Source organism: Triticum urartu, chromosome 2A (genome assembly GCF_056163025.1).
Source record: "Triticum urartu cultivar PI428250 chromosome 2A, HENAU_Tu73, whole genome shotgun sequence".
In the NCBI taxonomy this organism is placed as follows: Eukaryota; Viridiplantae; Streptophyta; class Magnoliopsida; order Poales; family Poaceae; genus Triticum; species Triticum urartu.
The window spans coordinates 734,827,139-734,841,505 of NC_141874.1; the positions used below are offsets into that span (position 1 = coordinate 734,827,139).

The window sequence follows — 14,367 nt, forward strand, 5'->3', positions numbered from 1 at the left end:
TCTATTCAGAGGAGCTCAAGAATTCTCCATCTTGCAATCCGGAGTGCAATTCTTTCACGCATATCTTTTGAGGTGGTGTTATGTCATTGTTGATAATTTTCCTTCGTGTTTCATGGATCACAAGGTTTTCAAGAGTGACATATCTAAATCCATCATTTTCTCTTCGCTCAACACATCGTTTCCAATCCATTAATCTCTTCATTGGAGTTATCTTGGGCTATATTTCACCTTAAGCCTTCCCTAAGGATTGTTGCTATCTATGGTGCTTATAAAGGACCCAAGTTCTTCCTTATCCTCCCGGTGAAATACTTCCTCGTCTCCTTGTTGATATCAATCCAATTCTATTTCCCGTGAGTGGCAGGTGCTCAAATCATAATTTGAGATGTACTCCACAATACCATATCAAGCTTATTCTTTTCGGTGTTGGTTTTCCAACAACTCCGTTCTAGCTTTTTTTGTAAGCGTGCTCCCTCAAGATCGTGTTCCCCTTCGTTCATTCCATTCCATTCTTACTTTTGTTCCGGAGGCATTGTGATGTTGATCTCTTCAACCCATCTTCTTGTTTTTATCAGGATCGTGTTCTTTTAGTGCTTATCCTTTCAACCGGAGTGTTGTGACCTCTTTTCAAGTATCCTCCCATCTTGTCAAGTTCAATTCCTTCCATTTACAGGCGGAGTGCTGCCCAAATTGTACCATTATTTCCCTCTCTATCTTGTTTTTAACCGGAGTGTTGTGCCCCTTTGCTCAAATCCTTTTCGCCTTATCAAGTCTTGCATCCTTTCTCAACCGGAGTGCTGTTCGAATTTGGTCTACATTGATCCCCTTCCTTAACCGGCGTGTTTTCAATATATATCTTCCCTTCAACCTCAAGGTTTTCGCAATGTTCTTGTCCCTCTTTTCTAACGGAGTGTTTTCAACTTCGTTCATCGCCGTTGTATTCTTTTCTCGAAATGGCTTAACCTTTTCAAGGTTTCTTTGGTTTCACTCGTTTGTCAAAGAAGCAATTAGTTTTACCTCCTCTCTTTCTCTTCCGTTGTCCCTCCGGTGCCATTCTAGATCTCGAGACGAGATCCTCTCGTAGTGGTGGAGTGTTGTAACGCCCCAAGACCGGAGCTTCAGTTGCCTTCTAGGGTTTCCGGGTTTCGTCGTGTGTTTTGTTTGGTCCGCTGCATTTCATCTTTGCATCATGTGCATTGCATCATGTCATTTCTTTTCTTATCTCAACTAAATAAACCGTATGGATCGTCGATCCATTTAAACCGAGGGAATTCACATGGTGATTCTCTTTACAACTTTTCCTCTCGATATTTAGAGAGCTATAGTAATTATTCCAATTATGTGGAATTACCTTAACACACTTGCAAAAATCCCAATGCCTTTTATTATTTCAACTCTTGGCCTGTAACTTTGCCACATGTCCTTTCATCATTTTCCGGAGCTCCACCTAATTTCTCAACATTTTTGGGCACTTCGAAAAACCTATCCTAGTTCAAACCTTTTGAATTAAATTCAAAGGAATTTGAATTTAATCTTTCAAACTTGACCTTTTTCTATTTTCCCGAACCGTGCTCATTTTTCTGAGTCCGTGAAAATTATCCCCGTGCCCAAATTCTTCCTCTAACCTTCTCTTCTCTCTTTTCCTTTCTCCTATTTTTTTGTCTCTGTTTTTGTTAAGAGTAAAATTAAGAGAAGAGAGAGAGAGAAGCCCAGCCTAGGCCTAAGGCCCAGCCACCAGTCTCCCTAGGCGCCACCTCCCTCTCCACTAGGCCCACCTGCGGCCTGACCTAGCCGGCCCACAGCTAAGGCCCGAGCGAACCCTAGCCTATCTCCCTCTCGTTCCCTGCCCGATCCCCTTTCTCTCATTCCCTCCTCCTCCCATCCATTTTTCTCAGCGCCGCCACCACACGCATCGAGCTCCAGGAGAGCGCCCGCGCCTCCCAATCCGTGCCCCTCCTCCCTCTGCTGCCTAGATCCCACGCCGGTCCCTCCTTCCATCGCGCCCGACCCTGTCCCTCTCGTCTCCTAGCGCTGTCGCACGCTTAGCACCAGGGAGAGGAGCTCCCGTGCTCGCCACCGCCGCCTGGAGTGTCTCCATCACCGACTCCCTCCGTCTCTGGTTCCGAGTGGCCTCGCTGCCTCGCCAACAGGAGCAGTAGCAGACCGTGGCGGACCACCCCCTGCCGCGAGCTCTGCCTCCTCGCCATGGCCCCTCGCAAGCTCCCTCCGTCAAGCCCCGCTGCCTCCTGCTCTACTCCCTCGTCCCGCCACCAGCCGGGTTGGACGCCCATCTGCCGGATCCGCCCGTCCCGTGGCCGCCCTCTTCATCTCCGGCGTATCTCGCTTCGCTGCAAGTCCCTGCCGCCGGCCTCTGTTTTCCCTGCTCGTCGCCTGAGCATCAGCACCCGCTCGCTCACCCGTGCATGAGTGCTCGCGTGGGCCACTTCGACCGTCGACCTCCTCAAGTTCAGGACCAAGACCCGAGACCTGAGACCCGTGGCCTCCGCTGTTAATTTCCGTGGACGTCAAGTACCTCTTCCGGTGATCCGGACATCTACGAGCCGTGTACCACTACAGCCGGTGTGTTTTTCGTCAAGTCCGACTACGACACAAACGGCTACACAATGACTCCGAAGAACATGGAAACGCCAAGTTCCTCTCCGAACGTGTACGACTATCAACGAGTACCTCTACCATCGTCGTGTACCACTACTTCCACTACATCGCGAGAACGTCTACTTCCCTCTACGAACTTGATCCGCTTCAAAAAAATGCACGCTTCGAAGGTATAACCCCGAGACGACCTTCCGAGAACGAATGTGTGTAGTATGAGATGCCCGTGTTTGTACCATGTCCGAGTTGTTCCTTGCGCATTCCTCTTTGCCTTGCCGTCACGACATGTGGGAACCCGGTTGCCGGGATCACCCCACCATCCTTGCATGACTCGCTTCGCATACTTGCTTCTTTTGCACCGATATCTCAATGAGCTACCGGAACCGATATGTTGCCGTGGCATCATTTTCGGATTCGTTGCCGTGGCACCCCTTTCTTCCACCACGGTGACAAATGCTTCATAACATTCTCATATCAACATTTTCATAAAATGGCATAAAACTTGCATACGTCATCCGCATCATGATAACAACATTTAAAATATTTTAAATTGTTGTTTGCATTAAATTGCTATATGCATATGGGGATTTTCCGGAAATGTTGTTTGTTATTTCCGTCCTCATTTTAAACTTGCCTAAATAGTTAGTTTACTTATGCTTCACGTCTTGCCATGTTTAATAACATTTAATATTGTTGAGTACCTAACCCGGAGAGAATTAAATAATTGATGTGGTGTTTCGTCAATATGCAACGGAGTTGCATATTGAGATCCACTTAATTTGTAGGTTTGCTTGTGCACTTTGCCATGCCATGCTTCATTAAACCGGACATGCATCATACTTGATTGTGCATCATGCCATATTTATGTGGTGGTTGTTTACTATGATTGTTTGCTTCTTTCCGGTGTTGCTTCTTCGGGTTGATTCCGGTAACGTCGTGTTGTGAGGATCCGTTCATCTACGTCTGTTTGTCTTCCTCATGGACTCGTTCTTCTTCCTTGCGGGATTTCAGGCAAGATGATCATACCCTCGAAATCACTACTATCTTTGCTTTGCTAGTTGCTCGCTCTTTTGCTATGCCAATGCTACGATGCCTACCATTTGCTTTCAGGCCTCCCAAATTGCCATGTCAAACCTCTAACCCACCATGTCCTAGCAAACCGTTGATTGGCTATGTTACCGCTTTGCTCAGCCCCTCTTATAGCGTTGTTAGTTGCAGGTGAAGATTGAAGTTTGTTCCTTGTTGGAACATGGAGATGTCGCTCCTTGTTGGGACATGTTTACTTGTTGGGATATCACAATATATCTTATTTAATTAATGCATCTATATACTTGGTAAAGGGTGGAAGGCTCGGCCTTATGCCTGGTGTTTTGTTCCACTCTTGCCGCCCTAGTTTTCGTCATATCGGTGTTATGTTCCCGGATTTTGCGTTCCTCACGCGGTTGGGCTATTATGGGAACCCCTTGACAGTTCGCCTTAAGTAAAGCTCTTCAAGTAATGCCCAACATTGGTTTTACCATTTTCCACCTAGCCTTTTCTTTCCCTTGAATCGGCCGGCTCAAGGGTCATCTTATTTTAACCCCCCCGGGCCAGTGCTTCTCTAAGTGTTGGTCCAACTGAGCGATGTCCGAGGCTACCAGGGGTAACTCTGGGCTGGCTTACCCGACGTCTGGCTCATCTGAGTGTGCCCTGAGAAAGAGATATGTGCAGCTCCTATCGGGATTTGTCGGCACATTCGGGCGGTGTTGCTGGTTTTGTTTTACCCTGTCGAAATGTCTTGTTGTACCGGGATACCGAGTCTGATCGGAATGTCTCGGGAGGAGGTCTATTCCTTCGTTGACCGTGAGAGCTTGTGATGGGCTAAGTTGGGACACCCCTGCAGGGATTTGAACTTTCGAAAGCCGTGCCCGCGGTTATGGGCAGATGGGAATTTGTTAACGTCCGGTTGTAGAAAACCTGAAGTCGACCTTAATTAAAATGAATCAACCGCATGTGTAACCGTGATGGTCTCTTTCCGGCGGGGTCCGGGAAGTGAACTCGGTTGTTGGAGTTATGCTTGACGTAGGTTGCTATAGGATCACTTCTTGATCATACTTTTATCGACCGTGCTTTGCCTTCTCTTCTCGCTCTCATTTGCGTATGTTAGCCACCATATATGCTAGTCGCTTGCTGCAGCTTCGCCTCATGCCTTTACCTTACCCATAAGCTTAAATAGTCTTGATCGCGAGGGTGCGAGATTGCTGAGTCCCCGTGGCTCACAGATACTTCCAAAACCAGCTTGCAGGTGCCGATGAGTCCGTGCAGATGACGCAACCAAGCTCAGGAGGAGCTCGATGAAGATCTTGTCCTTTGTGTTGTTTCGTTCTAGTTGATCAGTAGTGGAGCCCACTTGGGGTCGATCGGGGACCGTGTCGCATTTGGGGTTCTTCTTTTATATTGGCTCCGTAGTCGGGCCCTGATTGTATTTGGTTGTTGTAATGCTTTATTCATGTAATCGTGTGAAGTGGCGATTGTAAGCCAACTATGTATTTTTTTCCCTTATGTATTACATGGGTTGTGTGAAGATTACCTCACTTACGACATTGCTTTCAATGCGGTTATGCCTCTAAGTCGTGCTTCGACACGTGGGAGATATAGCCGCATCGAGGGCGTTACAAAGGGGTTGCCTACGGCCCTTTTTCAGGAGTTTCGATCCAGCCTTTGCGTCGGTCGTAGCGACGCTTCGACTGCGGGGGGGTGTTGAGATATGTATATTGCATGTATATTTCTTATACCACAAGCCGTCCTCCTCCCTTGTATAGTTGAGGACGTGGCTACCCTTGTACCTATATATATACGTGCATATGCACCCGATCAATATATCGTGAGTTGCATCTATTCTCTAAACCTCTACAGCACGGTCCACACAATATCCACGGTAATAAAACAAGCCACGGGTTAGTGGCGTGTTCTGTTCATGTGTTCGTGCATCCAGTGAGACGACGTGCGAGGACGAACTGGAAAGACGGGACGATATTCAACATCAAGTCATCGAACGTCCAGGTTTACCACTCTATCTGAAAGCAATGACAAAAGCCCACTTTTTTGGGCCTCATTGGCAAAGAGCTTACTTTGGGCTGCGCTGTCCTCTTTGAGGACACCCCACTTGGTTTTCGGCTACAATGATGACGCGCTTTTGGTCCGTTTTCAGGTGTCCCAGGCTTCTGTGATTGCTCTAATCCTGCGGATTACAGGCACAGAACAATTTCATCTTTACCATTGTGGAGATCGAAATCGGCTCAGAAGAATGCATAAAGTGCAAAAGTCTAAGATTTAAAACTGAACTAGCACAAAATATATGTCGGACAGAGACTGATTGGGTTATGAAGTTAACAAAGGAGCAAATGTACAAACAAACAGGCCTACATGTACCCTTGAAAGATTACTGGAGTATGGAGCTGCGACTCTCATCACCACTGATCAAGATAAACAAGGGTGCATACCATTTCCTCGACAATGATCAAGTTGCGCTCTGCTTCTCCACTGAAGTTCATCTGGAAAAGTCCAAACAACTTTCACGGTCAAACTTTGCTGGAGCAGATTGCACATTATATGGGATATGGCATATGTAAGATGTAAAAGGAGCAGAAAAGAAAGTCAAATGCAAAGATGATTAAATATACTTTTTGCAATGGGAAGAACAAGGGTGCATATTGCCAGTATGGACCTACCGTGAATATTTACAAATACTAGTCGATCAGTTTTTTCTATTTTATCATCCTGCTTGGACAGTTGGCCTGTCCTTGTCAGTGCTTGGGCATTTAAACAAAATTATACGTGTCTCTCACCCACCCATCCACCCACTCCTCACGCCTGGAGCAGCTTCATTTTGCCAGGAGTCTCTTCAAGATTTGCCAGAGGCCAGCCTAGTCAAATTTGTCCACAGACCAACCAGAAGTGTGCCTCATCAACCCCGGCCATGGAGGTTGCCATATCTGCAGTTGCAGGTGAACTTGTGAGTCGATTTGTCACCTTCCTGATGAAGAAGTACCACTCCTCCAGCCATGCACAGTCAGAGGAGACGGTGGTGGAGAGGTTGCAGCATGTCCTGTTGAGAGCTGGCACCATTGTCGAGGAGGCGGATGCTCGATACATAACCAACTCCGGGATGATGATGCAGCTCAAGATGCTCTCGGAGGCCATGTACCGAGGTCACAGCCTGCTCGATGCCTCAAGGTACCGAGCCCTCCAAGACGCCGCAGGCTTCGACGAGGTTAGCAGCAACGACCCATCTAGCAGCAGTTTGTATTTTGCCATTCCCCTCAAGCGTTCTAGAACAGCAATGGTGAAAGACGACAAGGCCATGCGCCCGGGGTCACATGGTGCCTTGGAAAACATAGAAATTGCTGTTGCTAACATGGCTGAATTTGTTGTGCTTCTCGGTGGATGTGAGCGCATGTCTCGAAGGCCATATGATGTTTATCTTTACACCGACAACTTCATGTTCAGCCGACATGCTGAAAAACAAAAGCTTTTGAGCTTCCTGTTGGAGCAAAACGACCCTCCTGGTGATCATGCACTGGCAGTTATTCCGGTGATAGGTGGTGTCGCAGTTGGGAAGAAAACTTTGGTTGTCCATGTGTGTGGTGACGAAAGGGTTCGCTCATGCTTTTCCTCAATTTTGCACTTGAATGGAGACAGCCATTTGAGGATGCTTGACGATGGAAGGACCATGTTTGGGAGGACAACGCTGGTAGTTATTGAGTTTGCTTCTGATGTAGGCGACGATGACTGGAAAAACTTTTAGTCGTTTTTCAGAAAGATGGGCAGAGGGAGCAAGATCATCATCATAAGTAAATTTAAAACAGTAGCCCGTTTTGGATCAGTGAAGCCAATTTTCCTTAACGCTCTATCTTACGATGAGTTGAGGTATCTTTTCAAGACACTGGCATTTGAAAGCGCAGACCCGGCAGAACATCCAAGGCTAGCACAAATAGCAGATGAAATCACCAAGGTGCTGCACAGTGTGCAAGGTTCACTTGTGGAAGTAAATGTGTTTGCGGATGTGCTGAGAAGGAATCTCGATGTTCAGTTCTGGTGTTGCATACTGAACAAGGGGATCAGACTGGTCAAAAGAAACCTGTCCATATATGGCGTGCACCCAACCCTGCTTATAGAACAAGGCCAGCCAGTGGACATAACGGACCTCGCCTCGCATCCACTTAGCATGATACCGTATAAACCCAAGGAAGAATCGCCAAGTGTGTCGTTAGGGGCGCTTGTAGCAGACCCTAGCATCAGACCGGATGGCGACTTCACTCTGGTCGCATGGGAATCAAGGATACCCCCGCATAAATCATTTGTTCATTATGTCACAAGTCGTGCCCAGGATACACAGGAAGGTAGTAGCAGTGCCTTGCCGGGGAGGAGGAAGCGCCGAGGCGTGCCATTTTAATGTTGCTTCAGACTAGTGTAATGTGATTCTAATTTTGCTTCAGACTGGTGTAATGTGATTCTACTTTTGCTTCAGACTAGTGTAATGCGTAACTCTTGTTGTAATCTTTTATATGCGGCGAAGGAATGTGTTCATGTATACTGACGAACTATTAGGGCCCTGTTTGTTTCAGCTTTGTTAGGGAACAGATTCAGCTTTGAAAATGCAGAAGCTGAAACAAACAGCCATTGTAGAACCGCTTTGAAAAATCAGCCGAAAGCTGATTCGGGCTATTTTCAGTGTATTGGGCTGAATCACGTCCCGGTGTACTTCAGTGCCAAATTTATCAGATCCACAGCTGATTCTGTCGAAGCCGAAGCCGAAGCCCAAACAAACAAGGCCAAATTCATCAGACCCAACGGTGGACATGAGGGATTTCGAGCGCTACGGCTTCGCCTACGTCGACCCTGAGGCTACCTCCCCTGGGCCTCTAGTCCGCTCTGCGCTGCTGTCCCAGGTCCCCCTCGGCATGGAGGCACAGACGGCTCAAGGCTCCCACGGCACCGCGCTCGTCCTATTCCGTTCGGCGGCAGCTCGTGAATTTGCTGTCAACGAAAGCCCGTTCCCAGTTCAGGAGCACAACGTCTTCTTCGAGCGGCATGAGGAAGCCCCCAACCGGCTCCGCTTCACCCATCGTGGCTATGCAGCGCTTGCCCTGGTCGGTTACCCCGTTGAGCATTGGAATAGGCCACACATACGCGCCTCGGTGGGTGGAATGGGCAACCCCATGGAGATCTCGGAGATATGCCTGTCTGGCGGTGACTATGCTGCAGTTCTCATGGTGATCAAGTACGAAAGCTACCTCGCCATCCCTCAAGATCTCAACGTCAAGAACTCCGACGGGCTCTACACTGTGGTTGAGGTCCAACGTGTTCGTCGTTGGCCTATTGATGGTTCGGTGCCCCCTCATCCACCGCCTCCCGCCCCGCATGCAGGTGGCGGCGGCCCCGGCGGGGGTGGTGGTGGTGGTGGGCCTCCCGCCGGTGGCGGTGGCCCGAGCCGTGGGTCACGAGGTGTTCCCTCGACCTGGCATCACGGGTCCTCCAGCCGCGGGACGATGCCCGCGGTGCCGCTGCCCGCGTCCGGCTCCGGCGCGCCCCACCGCTGCTCCCTCCCGGATGAGGCGTACTTCCGCATTGATGTGTCTGAGGATGCGAGTGTGGAGGCTCCTCCATTCTCTGCCATTTCCGCGGACGGGGTCCCGCGCGTCGAGGTCATGCAGCTTGCTGTTTGTGACGACGCCTTCCACCTCCTCGTCAAGGGCCATGGTGGGGCGGGCTATTTCCGCATCCCTCGGGAGATGGCTCGCTCCTCGGCCCACGGGCCGCGCGGCCTCGCGCATGTGAACCTCGTCTCCGGTGCTGTTGGTGTGATCGATAAGATCACCGTGGTGAAAGGCGTGAAGAAGGACGTGGCCGTCGACCTGCTTGCTGATCCAGTCGTCACGAGCGATCCTCTGGCGTTTGCCCCGAAACGCCTCGGTGGTGGTGGCATAGTGGCTGTCCCCATGGTGCCGGCGGCGTCATGCCCGCCCCCCATTGAAGCTCCACCCCGCTCTGTTGCGGTGCCGCCACCCGCTCCTCCGTCGCGCCGCAAGCGTGCGCGCGTCCAACCTGATGCTCCGGTGCGTGCTAGTGCGCGTATCCGTAGCCTCGGGCCCTCCATGCGGCGGACAGTGCTCGAACGTGCCGTCCTGCTCAAGGCCGCCCGCTGCGGTGATGGTGCTCCCGTGAAGCCCGGTGCTCCCCCTCTTTTCACGGAGCTGGAGGTCAAGATGATAGCCAACGAGTGCGAGCTCCCCGACTCTACTACTGAAGCCATTCTGTCAGCGTTCCCGGTGTCGCCCGCACTGCCATGATCAGTCCCCTCGCGTGTTTGTGCCTCTCGTGCGCTCGTGTGTTCGGCGTTAGTCTGTCTTGGTGTGATCCAATTTTGGTCTTGAGATGCCAGGCCGGTCGGCGACCTCATGTCGCATTCTGGGCATCTCTTGTGGGTCGTGCTTCTCCCCCCGTTGTTGTGTGTGTGCTTGTATATAGGCTTGTAGGTGTGTGTTTGGGTCCCCTTGCTATGTTCCCTGCGTCTCACGGCGGGCTGTGTCTCGCGTCTGCTGGTTGTGGTGTCCCTGTAGTGTTTTATGGCAGTAAACCCGCTTAAGAAAATGGCGCTCTGTTCTTGGAACGTCCGTGGTCTTAATGACCCAGCCAAGTGCCTTGACGTGAAGAAGAACCTTGACGCTCATCCTCTCCACATCGTCTGCTTGCAAGAAACGAAGTTGACTGATGTGCCCACCCGTAAAGCGGCATCCTTCCTCCCTCCTGGTCTCTCGTCGCTATCCTTCAAGGCTTCTAACGGCGCCTCGGGTGGGCTCGTGACTGCCTGGCACGATGGATTGGTCACACACCAGAGGGACGTAGAGCTCAACTTCATGCTTACCTCATTCTTTGTGTTTGCGGCCGATGGCTCGCCCTTTGCAGTGACCAACGTCTACGCGCCGTGCACTCCGGAACGGCGCCCTGAGTTCCTGGCAGAAATTCGCGCCATTGCTGAAACATGTGCTCTCCCGTGGATCCTGGTAGGCGACTTCAACCTCGCCCGATGTCCCGATGAAAAGAACAACCAAAACTTCGATGCCGCTGCTGCTGCGGAGTTCAACCTGGCCGTCAACGACTTGTCGCTCCAGGACCTTCCCCTCGTCGACCGTCGCTTCACCTGGTCCAATTGTAGGGCTGATCCAACTCTTGTCCGCCTGGATCGCGCATTGATCAATATTGAGTGGGGCTCCCTGTTGTTTAACACGACTCTTCGATCCGCCACCCGCACCACGTCCTAATCATGTCCCGCTGGTCGTCGAGGCTGTCTCTCGTGCGCTGGCCGGCTCGTTCTTTCGGTATGAGCTATTGGGCCTTCTCTGAAGAATACCGTAATTTAATCCGTAGCGTCTGGGCGAGGCCCCAGAACCGGAGAGGGCATGCGGCTCAACGGCTTTCCCAGTCGCTGAAGTGGGCTAGGTGTGCATCCAAGAAATGGGCCAAGAAACGCAAGCGCCTCGCCGAGGTGGTTTCTAACTGCCATGCGGTCATCGAATGTCTGGACTTGACTGAGGAGGTCCGTGCACTCTCGCCCCCTGAGCTCCTCCTCCGATCATCTGTTAAGGGGCGCCTTTTCGAGGAATATAAAAAACTTGACATTTATTGACGACAACGGTATGCTTATCGGCTCTGCAAGCTTGGTGATGGCAACACTTCCTTCCTTCATGCCAGCGCGTCCGCTCGTCTTCGGAAAAATCAAATGCAAGTCCTACATGCCGATGGGGTCGCTCACTTTAACCATGGAGACAAAGCTAGGCTGTTGTCGGATTTTTATTCGTCTCTCTTGGGCACTGCCGCCCCCTCTTCGTGGAGCTTCGACCCTCATGTGTACTTGGCACGTGTGCCTGGTCTGGATGACCTTGAGAGGCCTTTCACCATGGAGGAGCTCAAAGTGGCGGTCTGGGCTATGCGGTCCAACAGCAGCCCCGGTCCGGACGGGTTCGGCCCTGCCTTCTTCAAAACCTTTTGGGACACAGTTTCTCTGGACCTGTTGGATTTCTTGAATGATTTCTACTCTGGTGAGGTGGACCTGGATGGTGTTAACCGTGCATTTATTACCCTTCTGCCTAAGTGCGATGTGGTGCTCTCGGCAGATGGGTTCCGGCCCATTTTCCTTCAAAATTGCATCATGAAAATTATCTCCCGGGTCTTGAACACACGACTGCAGAAGTTTATTGAGCTCTTGGTGTCCTTTGAACAATCTGGATTTATTGCCGGGAGGTGCATCGCTGATAATTTATTGTACGCGGCGGATTTGGTCCAGAGCTGTCGTATTCGGAGGAAACCGATGATTGCCCTTAAATTGGATTTCAAGAAAGCCTTCGATTCTGTCAGACGGGAGGCTTTGGGTATTATCATGCAGGCGCGCGGGTTTGGCGATCGGTGGTGCTCTTGGATCATAATATCCTTACCACCGGCAAAACGGCAGTATTGTTGAACGGGGTCCCCGGCAGATGGATTCAGTGCAAAAAGGGACTACGACAGGGGGACCCAATGTCACCCTACCTCTTCTTAATAGTTGCGGACCTCCTCCACCAATTGATTGTCAAGGATGACTCCCCTGACCGGCTACTGCATCCTCTGGTAGATGATCTGCCCTGTCCCGTTGTTCAGTACGCCGATGATACCCATCTGTTGGTCCGTGCTGATCAGAGGCAGCTTTCTCGGCTACAATCTATTTTGGATGCCTTCTCTGCGGCCACAGGGTTAACTATCAACTTCCACAAAAGCGCCTTCGTCCCCATATGCGTCGACCCCGCACGTGCTGCCTTGCTGGCTGCGGAGCTTGGCTGCCCGCTGTCGACTTTCCCCCAGACATATCTCGGTCTGCCCCTCTCCGATGAAAAATTGCCTGCTAGTGCCCTGGACTTCTTACCGATCAAAATTGAGCGGCGTATTCCTGGGTGGCGCACATACACACTTGACCAGGGGGCACGTTTGACACTTTCTTCTGCGGTTCTGGCTGCTATCCCTACCCATGCCATGTCAGTTTTGCCCCTCCCGAGGGGGACTGTGGCCAAGATGGACCGTCCCAGAAGGGCCATGTTCTGGAAAGGGGCAAGCGAGTGCTCTGGGGGGGACTGCCAGGTTGCATGGTACGAGGCTTGCCGTCTCCGCTCAGAGGGGGGGCTTGGCCTGATCGATATTGAGGTCCAGAACACATGTCTCTTGTTGAAGATGGTCCATAAAATCTTCAGTGGCGTCCGTACCCCATGGACTGTCTGGGTGTGCCGTTGGTACTTGGGCGACCGTCCCGCGGCTTCGACCCCCTCGTGGAAGGCATTCGCTTCCTTGGTCCCCCTCTATCGCTCCTTGACATCGACGAAAATTGGTGACGGCATGGACACATCCATCTGGCACGACAACCGGACCTCGCTCGGGGCCCTGGCGGCCGCTCTCCCGGCCGCATACTCCCATTGTCTCCGTACCAACGCGACCCTGGGGGACTTCGATCGGCTTGGTCCTGCTGCAATTCCCGTGCATGACCGCCTATCTAGAACTGCCGAGTTGAAACTCCACCTACTCTGGTCTGCCCTTAACTGCGTACGGTTCTCTGCGGCCAGTGACGTGCGGACCCTTTCTTGGGGGGGTTGTCTCCAGTTCAAGACGGGGGTGGTTTACCATATGATCAAAAGCTCTGGCTGCGGGCTCCCCCTGCATGGCTTCAACTGGGACGGTTTCATGCCCCTCAAGGTCAAGATGTTCGCCTGGATCCTGCGGCATGGCAACACCCGCACGAGGGCCTTCCTACGTCGAATCAGGTTCCTCGACTATGATGATTGCCCCTTCTGCCCAGGACAGTCGGAAACGATCTGTCACCTCTTCTTCGAGTGCCCCCGTTTGCGCCTGATGTGGGCGCGTATCCTCGGTCGTCGTCGCTTGCCTGTTGATTGCACGGTGGAAAATGTATGGTGCGCCTTCTCTGTCAACCACCCCTCTTGGAGTCGTCCTCTCCTCAGCACGGCTGTGTGCTCCATCCTCTGGGTGGTCTGGAAGTCCAGGAACCGGATGGTGTTCGATAACATCCATTCCTCGGATATTTACTTGCGGCGTTCGATCCAAGAGCATCTTCTCTTATGGATAGTTCGGGCCCCCGCCCGCTTAGACTGTGCGCCGTTGCGTCAATGGTGCATGGATATTTGTAGCTGACGTCCCCCCCCCCCCCCTCCCTCCCTCCTTTCCTCCCATTAGCACTCCGTGGGGTGTTTATGGGATGTACCAAATGCTTCGTTGCTGTTATTAATACAAAAATGTTCAGGCGGGCGATCGCCCCCCGTTGATTGTTCAAAAATCAGACCCAACGACCCCTCCTGCTCTTCTTGGACAGCGAATTCAGGTAACGACATCATCTAAGGTGGCAGATCAGATACCTCCCCACTATCACCAGCTCGTCTCGGTAAGGTGGATTGAAACTGAACCAACAAGAAGGAGGTTCTGACCAGCATTTTGATACTACCAAGAAACCGAACTCTATGCATGTGCAGTTGCAATTACAAGACACGATTAAATCAAGGAGTCTGCTTAGGTGCCGGAGTCCTTAAAAACCAGTAGATTTGGCGAGATTCGGGAAAATGAAACAGGTTTGAGACTGAAATTACCGGCATTTCGAAGAACTGTCGGAGCTCCGCGGCGGCGCGCTCCGTCTGCGAGGTTGCCGGCGGCGAGGCTCCAGCTCGTACTCGACCGGGCTAGGCG

At 51.4% G+C, this 14,367-nt stretch overlaps 2 protein-coding genes across 2 annotated transcripts; both read left to right on the forward strand.

Annotated features, from left to right (window-relative positions):
• Window positions 1-6,299: 6,299 nt before the first annotated feature.
• Window positions 6,300-8,182, forward strand: LOC125535030 (uncharacterized). The gene has a single exon (XM_048698093.2). The coding sequence runs from the start codon at window positions 6,569-6,571 to the stop codon at window positions 7,394-7,396; it is 828 nt and encodes a 275-aa protein (XP_048554050.2). The 5' UTR covers window positions 6,300-6,568; the 3' UTR covers window positions 7,397-8,182.
• A 2,059-nt stretch (window positions 8,183-10,241) lies between these two features.
• LOC147987373 (uncharacterized) lies at window positions 10,242-10,913 on the forward strand. The gene has a single exon (XM_087542358.1). The coding sequence runs from the start codon at window positions 10,242-10,244 to the stop codon at window positions 10,911-10,913; it is 672 nt and encodes a 223-aa protein (XP_087398484.1).
• Window positions 10,914-14,367: the final 3,454 nt, after the last annotated feature.